Raw genomic sequence first — 19642 nt, forward strand, 5'->3', positions numbered from 1 at the left:
CCCATCCCCCTTGGTGGTTCCCAAACCCCTCTCAGCAGTCACCCTACAGTGAGATGGGGCTGTTATCCTTAGGACCAAACCTGCAGGGCCTGCAGAGATGTTGAGCCATTACACTGCTCACAGAGAAACCAAAGACAAAATACAGATGGATCAGCTGGAAACCTGTGGGAAAACTTTGGGAATAAGCAAAAAAGCTCCTGGATGAAGCCCCGTGGGTCGTACCTCGTAGTGGACGAAGGCGGCGGAGTCGTGCAGCTGCATCGTGTCCCTGCGCACCGGTGAGTCGTGGGTGGCCAGCGCCAGGCACCGCAGCGTGTCGATGCCCATGCCCCAGTCCCGGATCCTGCCCAGGATCTTCTCCCGCACCGGGGCCGTCAGCGGGACCTTGGCAGTGCCCACACGGACGTGGGTACAGCGCTCGATCACACTTTCCGGGGCACCCTGGGGAGGAGGAGAGGGTTCAGGGGCTGGAATGAACGCAGAGGACGAGCTTCTCATGCCAGCACTGAGGGAAGCGGCAGAGGGAGGGAAGGCACCAAGTTTGGGCAAAAGAGGAGGAAATATCTCCAGAACTCCAGCGGGCACATCCCAGCCCTGAGGCTCAGGGCACTAGATGGCAGCCTCCGACCGAGAGCACCGGGATCACGCCGAGGAGGGACCCGCATCAGGTCACCAAGAGCACGATCTGCTCTGCAGGGCATCCCACAATACCTACAGGTCTGTCTGAGATGCTCCCACCCCGCAGATCCCTTTCACATCTGGAGGGGATGAGATGGAATGTACGACGGAAAAAAATATGGGATGTTCAGTGGATGCTCGAAATGCTTTTGTGATTCAGGAAAACATGTCCTGCAGCATCCCAGCATCTCACCCCAGCCCTTCCGACCTTGCAAAGGGCCCTGACATTACTTTTTAATATAAAACTTGCAATCCTTCTATTATACCTCTTAAAAAGCTCATCCAGAGCCACAGATCTGGTGGCTTTAGAGGGTCCCAGCCTGACCTGGAGGACAGAGTTCACCCACCCAGATTATCTCCTAGTGGGAACAATAATATACAAATTTTCTCAGAGTCAGCAGGAGGAAATTCCTCCTGCATCTCTTCTCTTGGGAAGAAAACGCCCTTTGAAGCACTATTTTATTTCTGGTTACAGTGGAAAGCTGTAACCTTTGGGCATTACTGGTATCCAGAGGGTAATAAAGTCAAGTGCACAAATTCTGCACAGGATCACCTCTCCCCTGCCCCAGCACCAGCACCCTCAGCACTTCCTCCACTCTCAAAATCATTTTACCTCCTTTTATTCCCTATTAATATGGCAAAGACTCTCCTCCTCCCTGACCCCATCAGCCTCCCTGCTGGATCCTGGACCCTCAGACAGGTAAGGGTGGGGAGGAATGGCAAAGCATCACTGCCTGCTGCAGTAAGGGCCAAATCCTGCTGGGATGTGCAAAGAGGACTCTGTGGGGTGCTGAGGACCTTCTCCCCTACCTTGACAAACATCTTGCTGCCAGTGGAGTTGTTGCCAGGGCTGGTGGGGGTGCAGTACACAGACATGGACTTGCGGTCACGGGAGAACTCGAGGGTGCACTCCTTCCTCATCAGCTGCTTGATCACCTGTGGGGACAGCGCTGGGCTGAGCCAGGACATGACAGGGACGTGACAGGGACACCAGTGCTCTCCACCTTGGCTAACAACAGCCAGCACAGCAGTGCTGATGTGAAGAGAAAGGCAGCCACAGGAGCCAGGAGGGATGGGACAGTGCAAAAAGGGGATTTATTGTGACCTGCTCAGACCTATCTGGGCAAGAAATGCCAGAACACAGAGCCCTTCCTTTGAGCAGGTAAAGACATTGTAAGATCTAACAGCATGATACCAAAGCTGAGTAAATGAAGATCTGAAATAAAGTGTATTTTCACCAGGAGGACAGGGAAATACTGGGGAGCTGAAGCAGGGGAATAGCCAGCATGAAATATTTTCACATTAAAAATAGATGTTTCCAAGGAGCAAGTGCCACTTGGACAGGTATGGCTTTGAGGAATGGGGTTTGATTGATGTTGCTGAGTGCAAACTGGGCACCTGAAGATAACTCCAAACTTCCTCATCTGTAGCTGGAACTCTGTCCATCAAAGAGGGAGTCTGTCCCAGCTGAGCAGAGACTGGGCTGAGTTTGAGACTCAGGGATCAGCTGCTTCAAAGCTTCATGTGGACTCAGGTTGGCCCCTATGGCCCCAGCGTCCCCCAGGGTTATTGCACCATCTTTTCCAAAAACAGCTCTCACCCTGTGAGCCAGGAATTTGCATCCTTGTGCCAGATCCATCCCTCAGATTGCTGCAAGTGGTTATTGCTCCAATATCAGGCATCCCAAAGTCCTCCCTCCCCTCCCTCCTGTCCCCCAGTGCAGAGCTCACAGGGGTTTCCTCCACTCACTGAATTGCAGGCGTTGGCTCTCTCCACCTTGGAGAGTTTGCTGAGGTCTGTGTTGAAGACATTCATCTTCTCCACCAGGCACGTCAGGGCTGTTTCAGTGGCTTCCCCCACCTTCTCATAGACTTTTTTGGACTAGAGGACAGGAAAAAAAGGAGCTGAAGCTTTAGAGCCTATCCCTCATCTGCTGCTCCAACCAAGCATGCTGTCACACAGAGCATCACCTTGGGATGAGCTGAAGCCAGGGAATGGGATCCCAAGAGACAAAGCTCTACTGGCTCTGTCCCAGAGTGGCCCAAAACACAGGGAAGAGCCTCCCCCCACCCTGGAGCCCCCGCACCTCATTGTAGTCCAGCGAGGAGTCGTTGCAGAGGGCACAGATGGTGGCCAACTCCACCAGCCCGTCGTACTGCCCACACTGCACTGGCTGCTCATCCTTCAGGCTGTGGGCACAAAACAACCCCCAGAGCCTTCCATCAGCTCTCACCTCCAAATAAGACTGAGCTCATCCTACACACCCTTTGCAGGGGGATATGTATCCTGTATATCACTCGTGTAAAAAGGGGAGAAAGAGCCCAGTTAAAGCCCCAGGGTTGGCAATAAACCCTTGGGTTTGCATTTTGTGCTTTATGCAACAGGACAGGGCTAAATTGCAAATAAAATACTACAGGAGGCAAATAAACTCTGGAAGTGCTGCAGAGGAGTTCCAAGGAGCACTGAACCTGCAACCAGGGGCTGCCAACAGGCTGATGATGAAGAGGATGGACCAGAAAAGGGGTAGAGAAATTCTTGTTAATAGCTGCTCCCTCAGGAGGTTTCCATTTGCTGTGGATCCAGAGAAGCTGTGGAACCAGCAGCAAGTCCTTCTCCTCCCCACAATGCTGCTTTGCACTCCATGGGGAACCCAAGGGAGCACTCAAGAGTAGCAGACAACTTTAACAACTGCATTGCCGTGGCTGCTTCCAAGCCAGTGGTGAACTGTGGCCTTTGTTTCCTAAATAGCAGCACTTTGCTATGGAAAGAAGCACAAACATCCTGGAAAGGAGCAGCCCTGGACACTCCAGGCAAGCCAGATACTTCTCCTCGCCTGGTGGCAGGAATGGCAGCAGTGGCTTTCAAAGGAAATAAAAACTGATCCCAGTTCCAGGAGAGGTAACTGCAGGTTAGAGCTGTATAAACCCAGCCGGTCATCTGCTCGCTGGAAAAATAATTTGTCAGGCATTTACCAGGATCGGTTTATTCCACTGCTGGTTCCCAATGGAAAGAACATTTTGGAGGCCTTGTTACAGCTCAGGAGCGGAAAACAGGGAGCAGCCAAGAAAATCTGAAAAATCTGTTTGCTGAGAGACAAGAAGCCGCATTGGGCTGTGAGTGGGAAGGGATTGCTGCTGCCTCCTGCCCAGAGGATGCTGCCCAGCCCAGGATCATGGGCAGGGAGAGCCACTGCCTCCTGCCCAGAGGATGCTGCCCAGCCCAGGATCATGGGCAGGGAGAGCCACTGCCTCCTGCCCAGAGGATGCTGCCCAGCCCAGGATCATGGGCAGGGAGAGTCACTGCCTCCTGCCCAGAGGATGCTGCCCAGTCCAGGATCATGGGCAGGGAGAGTCACTGTCTCCTGCCCAGAGGATGCTGCCCAGCCCAGGATCATGGGCAGGGAGAGCCACTGCCTCCTGCCCAGAGGATGCTGCCCAGCCCAGGATCATGGGCAGGGAGAGTCACTGCCTCCTGCCTGGAGGATGCTGCCCAGCTCAGGATCATGGGCAGGGAGAGTCACTGCCTCCTGCCCAGAGGATGCTGCCCAGCCCAGGATCATGGGCAGGGAGAGTCACTGCCTCCTGCCCGGAGGATGCTGCCCAGCTCAGGATCATAGGCAGGGACAGCAGTGAGTGGAGGAGAGAGCTGCAGACACTGGATGGGTTTCAATATTTGGAAAGGTGGGAATACTAGGGATGGTTTCTGCAGTGTGTGATCCCCTGGGTATTGCTGGGAAGGGATGGGGAGATATGGCCCCATCATCAGCCGTTGCTGCAGAGCCAGGAGAGATCTGTGTGCTGGGAGAGATCTGTGTGCTGGCAGAGACCTCAGCAAAGGTGCTGCTGGCTCAGTGCTGTGAGGGGAAGTGAGCAAACCCAAGCTCCAGCATGCAATAGCCCCCTGCCAAGGCCAGGTTGAGGTAAAACAAGCCTTTCAGTTCCATCACCCCTTGGGGTGTGGAGGGTTCTCCCCATGACACCTCAGTGAGCCCTCACACCCCTCTCAATATGCAATACAGGCACAGGGTTGAAGCAAAACTCAAAAGTAACATGAATTGCTGCAGACCAGCACAGTGTCCCTGCAGGCAGACCCCAGAGGAGAGGGGACACGGAGCTTCAGAGGTTGGGAGACACAAATTCAGCCCATCAGTCCTCCTTAATTTTAATTGAAATGCACTGATTGACACCAGCTTATGACCTGGCTCACTTTTTAATGGAGATTCCCAGCCAAGGATCAAATTGGCTCTATAAATATTCATGAAGTTAAGTCTGAGGCTGGGATGAATTACAGTCACTCCACAGATGAGCAGAAGGGACCAGGGTGAAGAATGTGTCTGGGATAACAGAGCAAAGGGGAGTGGAGAAGCTCCCACCGCCAGCTGAGCTTCTCATCCTCCCCCTCCCCAGACTTTCCCCACACCAGGAGCCATCATTTCCTTTCAAAGAAGGGGGATTAAACAAATACAAGGGCAGAAAACTCCATTATGTGTGAGAACACACCAGGGAGGAGCCCTTGGCTCCCACTCTCTGCCCTCACACACGTCCTGCCATGAGAAGGATCATGCCCTGGGCACAGCAGCCATGTGGGCCAGCCCTGCCAAGGAGACAGGGCTCAAGGAGCACTTTCCTCATGGGGTTTTCATCTCTTTGCAGCTCCCTTTGCACATTGTCAGCAGCTCATGGACAATATGCCAGCCCTGTGTTGTGCTTGGGGTGAGGACAAGAGCTGCTGGTCAATACCAAAAACGTGCAGGCTCCAGAGATTTGAGCCTCATTCACCACTACTCCCTTGCTTGCCACCTTCTCTGGTCCACCACTGGGCTTGTTTTATCAGGATTGCTGATGAAGAGAAAGCCCAGTGGGTAACCCCATGGACAGGGTTCACTGAGGCTGCAAACTGCCACGGGAAACCCTCCTTTCCTCCCCACATCATGGGGGTCCCACAGCCATGGCCACAAGCTCAACCCTCCCACCTCCCCCCAGCTGTGCTGCCAGCTCAGGGTCACCCAGTGTCACCTGGGGACTGTCACTCACATCTGCCCCTCGGGGGCGTAGGTGGAGCCGGTGATGCTGAACTCGTGCAGGCTGCACTGGGTGCCCTCCACCTTCTCCATGATGAACATCTGCAGGGGGGACAGTGCAGACAGAGCATTAGGCAGCAAATTTTCGGTGTAACCCACACACCCTGCACAATCTCAGTGATGGCCCTGCTGGCACCAGGCTCAGCCCCCTCCCTGGTCACCCACTACTCCTGGCTGTCCCCAGATCCTTCCAGCTCTCCCCTGCCTTGTTCATGTTTGTCTCCTCCCGCTATTTTTTCCATCAGAGAGGAGTGATGCTGAGCCTGCTCCTAAGAAGGTGTTTGTGTTTTTCTTGGAGCAGAGAAAGAGCTGGGCTCAGGTTTCCACTCCTGCCCTGGAATGCCTCTAAGGGGCAGCATCCCAGCAGCTGCCCCTGCCAGCCCTTCCCAGTCTCATCTCAGCCTTTCTGGGTCTCTCTGTGCCTTACTGGGGTCACAGCTCAGCTCAGTAATAAAGCCCCAGTGAGCTGTAAAAGTCCTACACGCTCTATTTTTAGTGATTTTTGCCTTTCAAACTCCTTCCAGTTTCTCTCTTGCTGCCATAATGAGAGCAACAAACCCCTTCAAACTTTACAACACAATAAAATTCCCCTCTTCCCAAGCTCTCCCAGTCTCCCCCTGCCTCCTCCCACCTTTTGGGGCAGCCTCCCTTGGAAGCAAGAGCAGTGCCTGACCCCAGCCAAGGCGACACTTGGGCGATGCTCTTTTCTGCTACTCATTATTTATGACCCACACTGAAGCCAAAAAGTAACATAATAAATAAATAAATAAATAAGTAGATAAAATTGGTTTGGCAAATGCATTGCCCAGACTGCAGGGACAGCCAGGAGGGAGAATGGATGCAGGGAAGTGATGCTCTCCTCAGCTCCATGAATTTGCTTGGCAGCTTCAGAAAGTGGGTGCAGAAACAACTGTCCCCCTCCACCCTGTCTCAAAATAATTCTTTTTTTCCTGTTTATTCTCCTCTGTTATTTGAGATGTTCCCTGGGAGAGGGAAGCAATAGATGCTGGAGGAATCAGGATGTATCTCTCAGCACCAGAGATGCAACTGCTCTGGGTACCACCCACTTCTCTCCCCTCCACGCTTCCTCCAGCAACAAACAGAGGCTCATTTACTGTTACTGTTAATTATTGTTAATAATACGAGGACACCTCAGCAGTGCAGCTGCATTGGCTGGTGGGTGTGAGCCTTCCCCACACAGCAGGTATCCCGAGGTATGAGCTTAGGGCCAAGCCAAGCTGCAAAGCTCATGTTCAGGGAAGCACATCCAGGGCATGTTTGCACCAGGACACCTCAGTGGGTTTTCTCACCTCTGTATTTTACAGGTTTGGGCAGATCAGAGGAGCAGGTTCAAAGCATACATCTCCTGTGTGAATATTTCTGAGCCCAAACCAACCTTTCCATGGCTTCACAACTGCCCAGCTATTTGCAGATACCTCACTGGCTGGGCTATTGCCCTCAGCTCCCTTCCCAGAGTTCATCCTGGTGGCCCCTCAGCATCTCTGAAAGGTTTTGAAAGAACCAGGAGCCAAAGGGCTGCAGAAGGGATGTCCCAGGTCCTCTGGAGGCACTGGGCTCCTCTGGCAGTGGGTGCAAACACTGAAGTGTGAGGGCCTTGATAAAGAGAGTCAAAACACACCCTGTCTGCTTTGGAGAACCTCCCCAGGATGACAGACCCCAGAGCCCCAGGTGAGGTGGGACACTCAGTCTGAGACAACACCAAGGGGGATCTTTGAAGGCTGAGCATCCTTCATCTCTTTTTGACACATTCAATGCCATCAGCCTTTCAGAGAGCCAAGATCTCCTGACCTCTTCATAAAATGGACTCCTGCACTCAGAAACTCCAACAGACTCATTTATTAAAAAATCTGAAAGCACCCACCCCAGGCACTGATGGCTTTGCCTGATATGGGCCTGTTTGTTTTCAAATGCTCATGGCTACAAAACAATTATTACTTTCACAATAGTGACTTTCTTATTAAAAAAGGGAAAAGGGAAAACAAAAAAAAATCATTCCAAGCCCTTTATTTTTTCCATGCCTATTTAAAAGAGGTGCTGTGTAACCCACAGCAACCAGAGGTTATATCAAATTTCCTGCCTGCTCCCAGCTTGCGTGACTGGCTCGGTGTGGGGGTGGATGGGGCACTGCAAGGGTGTTTGCAGGTTTCAGTGGGATAAGAGAATCCCAGAATGGTTTGGGTTGGAAGGGACCTTAAAGCTCATCCAGTTCCACTCACCGGTCATGAGCAGGGACACCTCCCACTGTCCCAGGTTGCTCCAAGCCCTGGCCTTGGACATGTTCAGGGATGGGGCAGCCACAGCTTCTCTGGGCAACCTGTGCCAGAGCTCACCACCCTCACAGGGAAGAATTTCTTCTTAGCATCTAATCTAAATCTCCTGTCCTTCAGCTTAACACCCTTCCCCCTTGGCTTGCCACTCCAGGCCCTTGTCCAAAGTTCCTCTCCAGTTCTCTCTGGGTACTGAAGGGTCTCTGAGGTCTCCTGGAGCCTTGTCTTCTTCAGGCTGAACAGCCCCAGCTCCCTCAGCCTGTCAGTGTTCCAGCAGATTTCCAGGCTGAGAAGTGGGAAGGTTTGTGGGCAGTGGAAACAGTCCAGAGGAAATAGCTGTGTCTTAAGCAGTTAAGAGGAGAGGTGAGGTTTCCATCACAAAAATAATATAAATAATATTAGGAGGAATAGAAGCTGAGTGGGTGCAGCTCAGCTGCTGCTGACAAGTGTGCTCCCAGAAGGGATGTCCAGCCTCCTGCACTGTCACAGTGACCACCAGCTCCAGCACACAGCAAGGGCAACCCAGCCAGCAGCAACCCAGGGCTTCCCCCTGTCCTGGACCTTTTAAAACCACACCAGTGGCTTGGGGTTTTAATATAAGAGACACTGGAAGGAAAATGTTACTACATGCTCATGAAGAATGCCCCCTGCTCCAAAAGGGTTCACTCCTGCCCTCCTGTCCCACAGATCCTGCCTGGCCCCAGCACTGTATCACACAGCTGGATGTTGTTGGGGTGTGTTTGTGGGAAGCAAAGGGCACTCAGGGATGCACAATCCCAGGAGCAGCACATGGCACCAGCTGTGGACTTGTGGGGAAGGCAGGTGTGAAGGATACATCTTCATTACTCTGTATTTTCTGTAGTATCTTTAAAAGAACTGCTCATCAAGAGGCAGACAAGGTAGGATTGCTGTCTGGAAATGTAAGAGGCTGTAACCATCAGTCACTATTCCATCCATCAGCCCATGAATCAACACCGCTTTCCTCCTGTGCTGGAAGTGGCCTGAGCTGACAGGCACCCACCAGCAACTGGCACATCCCCTGGGACCCCCAGCCAGGTCTCCCAGTAATCAGTGACTGGTTTAGGCAGACAAAACAGCTGAGCAAAGGCACAGTGCCCTGGAGCCACCAGCAGTCACCTTGGAGACAGCCAAACATCACCTGCCAACGTGGAGCACCAGCATCTTCCCCCCTGCAGCCCCTTCCTTCTCTGCCCCCAAGCAGCAGCTCTGAGCCCACAGCTCCACTGTGCACCCTGACATTTGAACACCACCCTCCTGTAAAATTAAGGTGTGATGCACCCAAGGGTTCTGCAAGTTTTTGGAGAAGTATTTAAACATGTAAGGGCGGAGCTGCAATGCTCCTCTGCCCCTTCTCCCCCTGCCAGACTGCCACTGCTCCCAGCTCCATGGTTGTTTAGAGGTTGGGAGAAGGCTGTTCCTGGTTCCTCCACACCCTGGGCTGGGAGAGGTGCTGGTCTCAGAGACCCCCAACTGATTGTACAGGGAGTGACATGAACCACAGGTTTCATCTGATTCACTAAGTGGCTTTGTGGCCTCAGCATTGTACCCTTGGCTGGACTTGAGGCCAGAGCAGAAGCACCAAAGTCCAGGCCACCCCAGACCAGGTCCCTTGCACAGGGGACACTGAGGGGCACAGCTACACCCCTGCTGACCACCTGGGATCCAGGTGTGTCCTGCTGAGCTTCAGACAGCACCCTTGCACTGAGAGGGACCCAGAGAATGCAGCCTTTAAAGACCAGCTGAGGGTTTTAAAATGGACCTGAAGCCTTCCAAGAGTCACTTTAGAGCTCCACAGACCTGCTGCCAACAGCGAGACACAAAGGGCAGGCACCACCCCACAGCCAAGCAGCTGTGCTCACCCAAATTAATGTGCAAGTTCATTAAATCACACTCAATTAATGCCTTTTCCTGGGTTACCAACAGGCTTTGGTGGCTGTTTCACCCCGAGCCAGACGCTCAACCCGGGATTGTGTCCCGGACACGCCAACAGCTGCCCAGCACAAATATTTACCCACCCAGAGAGCCCACGTCAGCACGGGAATCCCTGTCCATTAAACATTAACAGCCCTGGCTGCATGTCCTGGGGCCAGCGCAGATCACAACACCACGCTCTGAGAGCCAGGACTCAGCCAAGTGAACAACAGGAACATCGGGACGGGGTTGTGGAGAGATGGGGTGGAGGATACATTGAATTTTCACTGGATTTATTTTTTTTTCAAAGTTGTCGAGTTCATCTTGCAAATTATGATTGATGCCAAAACCCTTGTGTGCCACTACCCCACTCTGTCCCTCTCCCTGTCTCACCATCACCAATCCTGCCTTTCCTGACTGTGCCACACTGAGGGGCATGGTAGAACTTCTTCCCAAGTTCAAGGAGCAGACCCTCTGGCAGGAAGTAGTTTGGGAAAGAATGATCTCTCCTCTCCCTCCTTCTGCAGAGCTAAAGAGACCCCCAAGCACTGGGGTCTTTCCTTGCTTCCCTGCATCACTGGGTCAGAAAATGGGGCTGGTGGGAATCTCTTCCTTGTGCGAGACATGGGCAGCTTGGTCACCACATCGTTCCAGCCCTGTCTCGTTCTAAATCATTTACAGGGCAGAAATACCAGACATTTCCAGTCATTTGGAGTTGGTGCTGAGCAAACCAGTGGCCAAAGCCCATGGCCAGCTTGCAGCACTGTCACAGCTTCCCACCAGGCTACCCAAGTATCAGAGAGGAGGGACAGCGGCCAGGTCTGTTTTTTCCCACAGCAACACATTTTCCAAGGTTCTCCTATAAAATCAGCACGCCAAGGCCATGAAAAAAGCTTTCCTGACACTTGTGGATTAATGGGGAAACTGAGAAATACTTGGATGGTCCAGGCTTTACTAACAAGTCACCTCTCCACGTGGCCAGGCATGTGGGAGCAAAGCTCTCAGGCAGACCAGGAGCCTTCAAACTCGTCACCAAACCACCCCAGGGCTGCCTCCATCAGGAACACCTTTTATGGGCCCAGACTTTGTAATTTTGCATGGTCCAGGAAATCTCACCAGCTGGTTGAAAAAAGGGTGAAAAAGAGTAAGAGAGCAGAGGAGGCTGATTGCAAGGGCATCTCCAGGAGGCTCTGCCTCAACCACCACAATCCAGCAGGATGAAACACTTCCTGGAGAGGGACCCCTGAAATAACTCTGCAACATGTCACCTCTACACTGGTGGCCTGATAACAATGAGTATTCTAATTACCACCATGCCAAAAAAGTCCTGATCCTGACAGACCCCAGTCAGGCCATGAGAAACCTCAGGGCTTCCTATAAACCATCTTCCATGCTCACCTTCCATTCCTAATAAAACACAAGTCACGTTGAGGACAGCAAAGCCCATCACCCCAGAATGGGGATGGAGCAATGCAGAGTCCTCAGGGGCTCCAGAGCATCCCCAGTGCACCTCCAAACCCCAAAGCCCCCCAGCACTCACCCTGCAGACAGACATCTGGTTGGTGGTGAGGGTGCCGGTCTTGTCAGAGCAGATGACGGAGGTGCAGCCCAGGGTCTCCACCGAGGGCAGGCTGCGGACGATGGCGTTTTTCTTGGCCATGCGGCGCGTGCCCAGGGCCAGGCAGGTGGTGATGACGGCAGGGAGGCCCTCAGGAATGGCAGCCACCGCCAGCGCCACCGAGATCTTGAAGTAGTAGATGGCCCCCCGAAACCAGGAACCGCCGTGGACGGGGTCGCTGAAGTGGCTGATGTTGATGACCCAGACGGCGATGCACACCAGGAAGATCACCTTGGAGAGCTGCTGGCTGAACTCGTCCAGCTTCTGCTGCAAGGGCGTCTTCTCGGGCTCGGTCTCCACCATCTGGTTTCGGATCTTCCCAATCTCAGTGTACACCCCTGTTGCAATGACGACCCCCACGGCCTTCCCAGCTGCGATGTTGGTACCCTGGGAGGGGAGAAAAGGGCCACAGAGGGTATGTGGGAATGAAACCTTTTAGCCTGAGCAGGTAAATGGCTTGCTTGATGTGAAGTGGGAATGAAACCTTTCAGCCTGAGCAGGGAAATGGGTCACTTGACGTGAAAGGAGAACGTGAGATGTTTGTTAAGGGAAAAATGGAACATCCCAGGCTTTTGTATAAACCCACCCTGAAGAGCAGGAGACCCTTCCTGAGAGGTCTCACCCCTCGAGGGACTTGACTTGCGCCTGAGAAGAAGATCAGCAATAGCTCCATGCTCCACCACAAACCTCCTCATCCATCCTACTCGGTGGAAAACCTGTTGAGATTGCCCAAGGCATTTAAGGGCCTTACATGCCACAGCCCAAATAAAACTCAAATGAAGCAGGTTCTCATTTTTATGGATTTGGGGCTCTTTTTATGAATTCAGGTCCTTCTCATGCACACACTTCCTTTTATAGCTCAGAGATCTCCCAGGTCCATCAGCCGCTTTGCTATGAAAGCCATGGAAGAGGTAGGGATAAGTGTGAGTGACTTACAGAAAAAAGCATGTTCTTCTTGTCCTGGTTGACAGCCCGGGGGTCAGGGATGGGGTCAGCATGTTTGATCACCGACACAGACTCCCCTGCAGAGACAAGAGTGGACAGATGGACCATCCGTGTTTCCTCTCCAACCTCCACTCAGTGCTGTGATGAGCATAGTCACAACCCCCACAGCATTCTGTGGCAGCACTTCATCACCAAACCATCCCAACATCCATCATGGGGATGTCAAACCCCACATCTTGCACAGGAAAGCCCCAGGCTTTGTGTTTTGCAGGAGGGATGTCAGAGCACCAGCCACATCTCACCTGTGCTGTGACTTTGAGGACCTGGGGAGGTCCCAGCATCATCTAAATCTTGTTCTCCCACCCATCTCCCATGCCAGCAAAGCACTTATCCCACGAACAGTCCCAAAATTTGCCTCCAGGAAGATGGTAGAAGGAAGCTGTCTCTGCTCCACTGTGCCCACACCCACCTGTGAGGATGGACTGGTCAACCCGCAGGGTGGTGGACCGGATTTCGATGATCCGGATGTCTGCTGGCACTTTGTCACCAACTGCAAGGGCAAGAGCAGAGCAGCTCCATCAGGTGGGACTGGCAGCACCTGCCAGCCCGGGAACAGGGATAGCAAACCCCAAACTGAGACCCACCATGTGCAGGTGCTCAGCAGCACCCAGGCTGCAGCTGTGAGGGGTCCAGCCCTTGGCAAAGCAGGGTCCTGCCCCAGGATACCTCCTTTCTGCATTTAAAGCTTAATTAAAGCTTAATTTTGTCTTCCCCAGCCAATCCTAGGCAGAACCTGTCTGCTGCCCAGGGTCGTCTGACCTGCCACAACCCCATCTCTCCTCTTCCATGCAAACTCCCCCTACACTCCCATCTTGCCTCTTCCCTGCAAAAAACCCCAAAACATCCCCATGGTGGTGCAGCCCAAGCTTCCTAATGCTGTCTCAGGGTTCTTTGGGCTGACTGGAAGCTGTTGACAGCAGAAGACATTCCATGTCCAAGACAAACAGCCATCCCTGTGTCTCCTGGCACAGCACAGTGGGCACAGGTGAAAGCCACTGCCAGCCACTCAACACTACCCTCCAAGGCACAAGTGCTTCCTTAAAAAAAAACATTTAGAGCTGCTTTTCCCGCTGGGTGTCTTCCTGCTGCTCCCTTATCGGCTGGACACAACCACGCGCCGACGCGTCGGAAATACTGAGGCTGAGCAAGCCCTGGCTCACAGCCCCTCACATCCCTTACACAACAGCCTGGCTTGGCTGCTAACAGTCCTCTCCAATCCCAGACTTTAACGAGTGCTTCCTCCCGGGGCTTGTAAACCCCCACAGAGCAGTGGGAGGGGCTGGCACTGCTCCACCACCCAGCCAGTTATTCCAGCTGCAGATCCCAGCGCTCCAGGAGGCACCAGACAACATCTGCCATCCGGCCAGACCTGCTCCACTCCTCATCACACCTGGTTTTGGGGGTGCTGAGCACAGGTACCCACAGACCCCCAAAATATTCACTTCAAGCACAGACTCAGACTTTGCATCTGCTCAAGGGAGGAAAGGGCTCCCCAGGAAAGGCAGGAGGGTTTGCAAACATGAGCAAAACCTGCAGAGGAAGAGAGCAGTGCCATGGGGGTGGCACCTGCTCCAGGGTAGGCAGTGCCATAGCATCCCATGGGGTGGGCATGGCACAGGACAGATGTGCTGGTATGGACCTGGCACTGCCATTAACCAGCTACTGAACACAACCTCATCCTCCAAGCAGTGCAAGTGTCCCCCATGTCAAAAAAAAAGAGAAAGAGAGGAAAACAGGAGGCAACACTGCGTGGCCGTGGCCACTGGCACTGCCCAAGCACTGCAGGGGTGCAGCAACCATTGGAGCTCGCACAGTGATGCCCTGCCTGCACTTTTTGGGAAAGGGAAAAGCTGCCTGCACCAAGACTCACCTCCGTGGCCTTGTTACCAAAGGGCAAAACTCAGCTGGGTTTTAGCAGCCTGCCAACTTCCAAGCACCCTCCCTTCCCTGCCTCAGCATAGCAGGTTTCCTGCTCCCTGCTGCCAAATTTACTGCATTTGCACATGCAAACAAACAGCAGCCAGTCCCTCCTGCCTGGGGTGTCACCTGGATGTTCACCACATGTTCAAAGCTTTTGCTCCTGGTGTGCTCTCCTATCAGGCACTTGACAGCATCCTCACCATTTGTCATAAGCTCCTCAACCCACAATTTGCTAATTAATTTGCTAATAATTTGCAAACCCCTCCAGAGAGCTCAGCTCTTTCCCTCCTGGTCACGATGCTGATTGTGCCATTAAAAAGTAATATTGGGCTGCTGATGGACAAGCTGTATGCACCCAATCTGGGGAGAGGTGGCAGAATTTAATTAATAATTCATTAGTCTAATTGAAGGCCAGGTCAGCAGCTGGAGTGCACTGCTGGAGCTGGGTTGGGAGCGCTGCCAGCTCACCCAGCTGAGGATCTGGCCGGCTCTCATCCACTTGATCCTCCCTGCATTATTTTTGTGTTCGTCTTCCAGCTGAAGCCCAACTGGAAGACATAAATAACAGCGAGCTGGCTGGGTGCAGGAGGGATTGCAGCATGTTTCCACCAGCAGGGCCACGAGGAGGAAAGGAGAGGATTAGTTTCGTGGCTCTGGGGGCTTACGGCATCGTTTAAGGAACAAACAGAATGGGATAATTGGAATGCATCCCCCTCGGCTCCAGTGGGGCGGGCAGCAGATCACCAGGAAGCCTCTGCTGAATGAACAACCCCAACAGAGGGGCTGGGGGGTAAAATCCCACCAGGGAGGCAAAACCCTCTGCAGCTGGTCCTCTCTGCCTCTCACCCTCCCCAGATGAGCAGTCCCAGTTCCCAAGGAAGCCTTGGGAATTCTTCCCACGCATCCCTGGACAGCAAGCACCCAGCACCAGCCCTTCACCCACGCCTCGGCACGGTGTGTGCGGAAGAGCCGCTTCCAGAGAGAGGCAATCCTGGCGGAAAATTAAAAGTTCTTCCAGTTCTTCCAGAAAGAGGAAAACCCTCCTGAGACACAAAACCTGCGTCACAAATGAACGCTCTTCTTTCCCTCTTTCTGCTGTTCTGCACTGCCCCATGTTCAGGGTGAAGCCTTGACAGGCTGATAAGCCTCAGTTTTTGGGTTTCCCCAGCCAGTACCCCCATGCCCTGGGGGACAGCACCGTACCTGCCACCTCCACAATGTCCCCAGGCACGATGTCCCGGGCGCGGATCCGCTGCACCCCACTGCGGTCAGCACGGATCACCTTCCCCATCTCGGGCTCGTACTCCTTCAAGGCCTCGATGGCACTCTCAGCGTTTCTCTCCTGCAAGCAGAGAGGAGCAGAGCTGGTGGTGCTGGACTCCTGGTGCCAGCAGGCTCCTTCCCCACCCACTGCAAAGACAGGAGCACTCAAACCCCAGTCCCAGCCTGGGAATCCATGTGCACCATGGATGGGGTATGAGCTGCTTCTTTCTCAGCTGCTGTGAAGTGTTCCCCACCAGCTTAAATCACACCAGGTCCTAGACACTGCATGGACCTTTGGGGCTGATGTTCTCATTCTTAGTTTGGGAAGCAGCATATCCCACCCAGATGTAATTTTTCCCATTCAGCAACCACTCCTCAGATCAAGCTGCAGATAAACAAATGGCCTTGTAGTGAATATATGCAAAAGAGGAGCATCACTGGCTGAGGTGTTTGCTCATCCCCCAGGAGGGACACAGTGAGCTGAGGGACTGCAGCCTCTGTGGCCTTGGTGGACAGGGCAAAAGGCTTCCCTTGGAAAATCCATTTGGCCTGGCCAGGAGACAAGAAGTGTGTAAGTGCAAGATAAGCTTCAAACTGCAAAAGTTGCCAAAGAGAAACTGGAGGAAAGAGCCAAGAGGCAGCCAATGACTGAGCATCTGTGCAGGGGCACGGGACAGCATGGCCAACAGGAAAACTGAACCTTTGGGAAAGGAGTATCCAATAGCATGACCAGACCTTGGAATGAAGTGTATCAGCCATGTGGGGCAGAGACCTGGGGGTGCCAGGGGGGCTGGGCCTTACCTGCCACACACCCACCACAGCATTGGCAATCAGGATCATGATAATGACAATGGGCTCCACAAACGCCGTCGTGGTCTCCTCTCCTTCTTCAAACCAGGCCAGGATCTGGAGACAAGACAAGAGAGGGATCACAATGTGGTTGAAAGGATGAGCACGAACATTTTAAGAAGAATGGAAACAAGAGCCAACCAACATGTGCTGTTTGCTGGACAGAAGACAACTCAGAGGTGGCCAGACCCACACTGCTTGGTTGAAGTGTGGAACTGTCATATCCTGGTGCTGGTGCTTAATTAAGTGCCTCCACTCCTCTGCTGGGATAAGTTAATGCATCAAATTAGCAGGGCTGGAACAAACAGCCATGTTAATGCCTGAATGAGTGTTGGCACCAGGAAAGCACCTATTTCTGTGTAGTGCATCCCTGAAGACACCATGGCCATGAGCAGGTGAGTGGGGAGCACAGGCACCCTGGGCAGGAGGCAAGCAATGCCACATGAGTAACAATGCAGTAAGAGCAGCTCTGCAGGGCAGGGACTGACCTCATGGATTCTGCCACACTGAGCCCTCTCTCCATCCCACACAGACCTCACACCAGAACACAAATGAAGCAAACACACAAATGTTTCCACTCCATTTAACTGCCCATCGACCTGTGCCATGTTAACACAGCAACACCTCACTGCTCTGCAGAGGCACCAGCACAAGGACCTCTGGCTCAGGGCTTCACTCCTGCTTTACCTGCACCCACCTCACTGCTGTTTTGGCATCCAAAAGGAGGGGACAGGAGTCTCAGTTTGCCATCCCACTGCCAAACACCCTGATTGCACTCAAAAAACCAGCCATTCCCAGTGGGAAATGTCTCCTCACGCAGAGTTGTCCCCAGAGTAGATTGTGGGCAAAACTGAGCTGACAGCTCAGTGCTGGGGCACTGCAAATCAGGCTCAAATCATCAGCCTGGAACAGCCTCGGGTAAACAGAAAGAAACCCAGGGAGTTGTTTGATTTCACTTTTGGATGGAACAGCATTAGACAAAAATCCCCCAGTCCCATCTTCAAGCAAACACATTATGCCCTAGAAACTACTGCACTGCTGCTGCATCTCCTTCATCCCACAGGCACCTCCCCCCAGTTCTTTTGCTGCTCGAGTGCCACCCAGGACCATAAATGCCCTGGAAAATGCCCACCCCGAGCTCAGGGTACTTACGAAGGACAGAAAAGCTGCCATCAAAAGGATGCGGACAAGGAGATCTTCAAACTGCTCCAGCACCAACTCCCAGAGGGACTTTCCTGGTGGGAAAACACAAAGGCAAGCACAGTCAGGGCTCAAAAAAACCCCAGAAGACAGATAATTTAGACCACTAAGGCCCTAAGGCCCACAGTACCCCATCCCTGCTTGCCTCAGGGCTGCTCCAGTGCCCCTTGGCCGTGGGCACAGGCAAGGACATCCAGCACTGCAGTGTGGGAGTTCTCTCTAATATTAAATGCTTTAATTTCTGGCATTGCCCTGGTTTACTATGTCTGTTTTTCTCTACAGAAGCCAAATCCTCTGTGTTTCTACTCACAGAGGTAGCTTTGCCACCACAGAAAAGCTTTGCTGTCAGCCCAGCTTTCTCTGGGACTAAATCCAAGCTTAAAAGACCCCAAAGATCCCCCTTTCCCTGTCCCCAGCACCCTCCACCCAGACTCAAATCACATACTCTCATCTCCAGCCCACGACTTACCTTCTTCTGCAGGGAGCTCTGTGGGTTTTCATCAACAGCCCAAGGAGTACAAAATAGCATAAAAACAATAAAAATAAAAAGATTAATTAATGATTTGGGCTTTGCCAAACAATTCCTTTCCCCATGCCCAGCAGTCCCTTCAGTATCCCAAAATGCAACTTGTTCTGCACATATTCCCACATCAAGGTCCTCAAACTTCTCAGTCCAACACCAACTAAGCAGCCCTGGAAACATCATTTCCCTGCTGCAAGTGGCTCCAGCAGCATTTACTCCTGCACTCAGCCTGCCTAAATAAATACTCCCCAGCAGCTGCCCTCTGCAAATCCAGGACACAGAAATCCAACCATCCCATAAAATGCCCTGCCAGAAACCCCAGACAGCCCCAGTGGGGGCTGTAACTTTCAGACCACGTTTCCTATTAATCAGCTGCGCTTTACAGCCTGCAATGCTCTAGGAAAGAAATTCAAAGCCAATGCTCAGCTGCTCCAAGCCATCCTCCTGAACCCACCCAGGTGGGTGCAGAGCCTCCATTCTCACTGCTCCCAGGAAAAGCTGAGCCCAGTCAGCTGCACAACCTGAACAAATCCCAAGGGTTTCCCCTGAACATCCCCCATGGTGTCCCCACGTGTCCACACACACTGTGGAGTCTCATGGCCATTGGGCAAAGAACAAACCCTGGTAGCCACTAGCCCAGGTTGCTCCAAGGCCTGTCCAACCTGGCCTTGGACACTTCCAGGGATGGGGCAGCCACAGCTTCTCTACCCAGCCTGTGCCAGGGCCTGCCCACCCTCACAGAGAGGAATTTCTTCCCAATAGCCCATCTAACCCTGCCCTCTGGCAGGGTTAGGCCATTCCCCTTGTCCTGTTAGTCCAGGTCCAAAGTCCCACTCCAGTTCTCTTGGAGCCCCTTTAGGCACTGGAAGGGGCTCTAAGGTCTCACCAGAGCCTTCTCTCCTCCAAGCTGAACAACCACAAATCTCTCAGCCTACTTCTGCATCCCACAGGGCAGCAACAAGTGGAGTTTAATGTTTGGACTTAATGATCTTAGATGTCTTTTCTGACCTTAATGATTGTATAATTCTGTGGTAAAACAAGATGTTTCTCCAACTAGTTTTGTTTCTGTGAGGGAATAAGAAACCAGATGAAGTTCAAGGTGTCCCATCACTGGACCAAACATGGGGCTGCCTCCAAGCACCCCCAGCATGGAGCCCTGAGCAGGAGCAGGAAGTGAAACCTGCTCGGCTGTTTTCCATCACCTATTTTCATTCAGAAAAACTGAAAAAAAACCCAAACCAACCCAAACCCACCTTCACTGAGCAAACCAGTGAAAACAAGAAGCC

General features: G+C 52.8%; 1 protein-coding gene across 2 annotated transcripts in view; it reads right to left on the reverse strand.

Annotated features, from left to right (window-relative positions):
• The window catches only part of ATP2A3 (ATPase sarcoplasmic/endoplasmic reticulum Ca2+ transporting 3), a 51006-nt gene that overhangs the window by 14745 nt on the left and 16619 nt on the right, over positions 1-19642 (reverse strand). For both annotated transcript variants that reach the window (XM_071575334.1, XM_071575332.1), the window contains exons 2-13: positions 18303-18320; positions 17786-17868; positions 16586-16690; positions 15725-15863; positions 13011-13091; positions 12533-12618; positions 11519-11983; positions 5712-5800; positions 2765-2867; positions 2428-2559; positions 1489-1614; positions 223-441 (exon numbers count right to left, since the gene is read on the reverse strand). In XM_071575334.1, coding sequence (XP_071431435.1) covers positions 223-441; positions 1489-1614; positions 2428-2559; positions 2765-2867; positions 5712-5800; positions 11519-11983; positions 12533-12618; positions 13011-13091; positions 15725-15863; positions 16586-16690; positions 17786-17868; positions 18303-18320 — 1646 coding nt within the window. The remainder of the gene's footprint in view (positions 1-222; positions 442-1488; positions 1615-2427; positions 2560-2764; positions 2868-5711; positions 5801-11518; positions 11984-12532; positions 12619-13010; positions 13092-15724; positions 15864-16585; positions 16691-17785; positions 17869-18302; positions 18321-19642) is intronic.

Source organism: Pithys albifrons, chromosome 21 (genome assembly GCF_047495875.1).
Source record: "Pithys albifrons albifrons isolate INPA30051 chromosome 21, PitAlb_v1, whole genome shotgun sequence".
Taxonomy (NCBI): domain Eukaryota; kingdom Metazoa; phylum Chordata; class Aves; order Passeriformes; family Thamnophilidae; genus Pithys; species Pithys albifrons.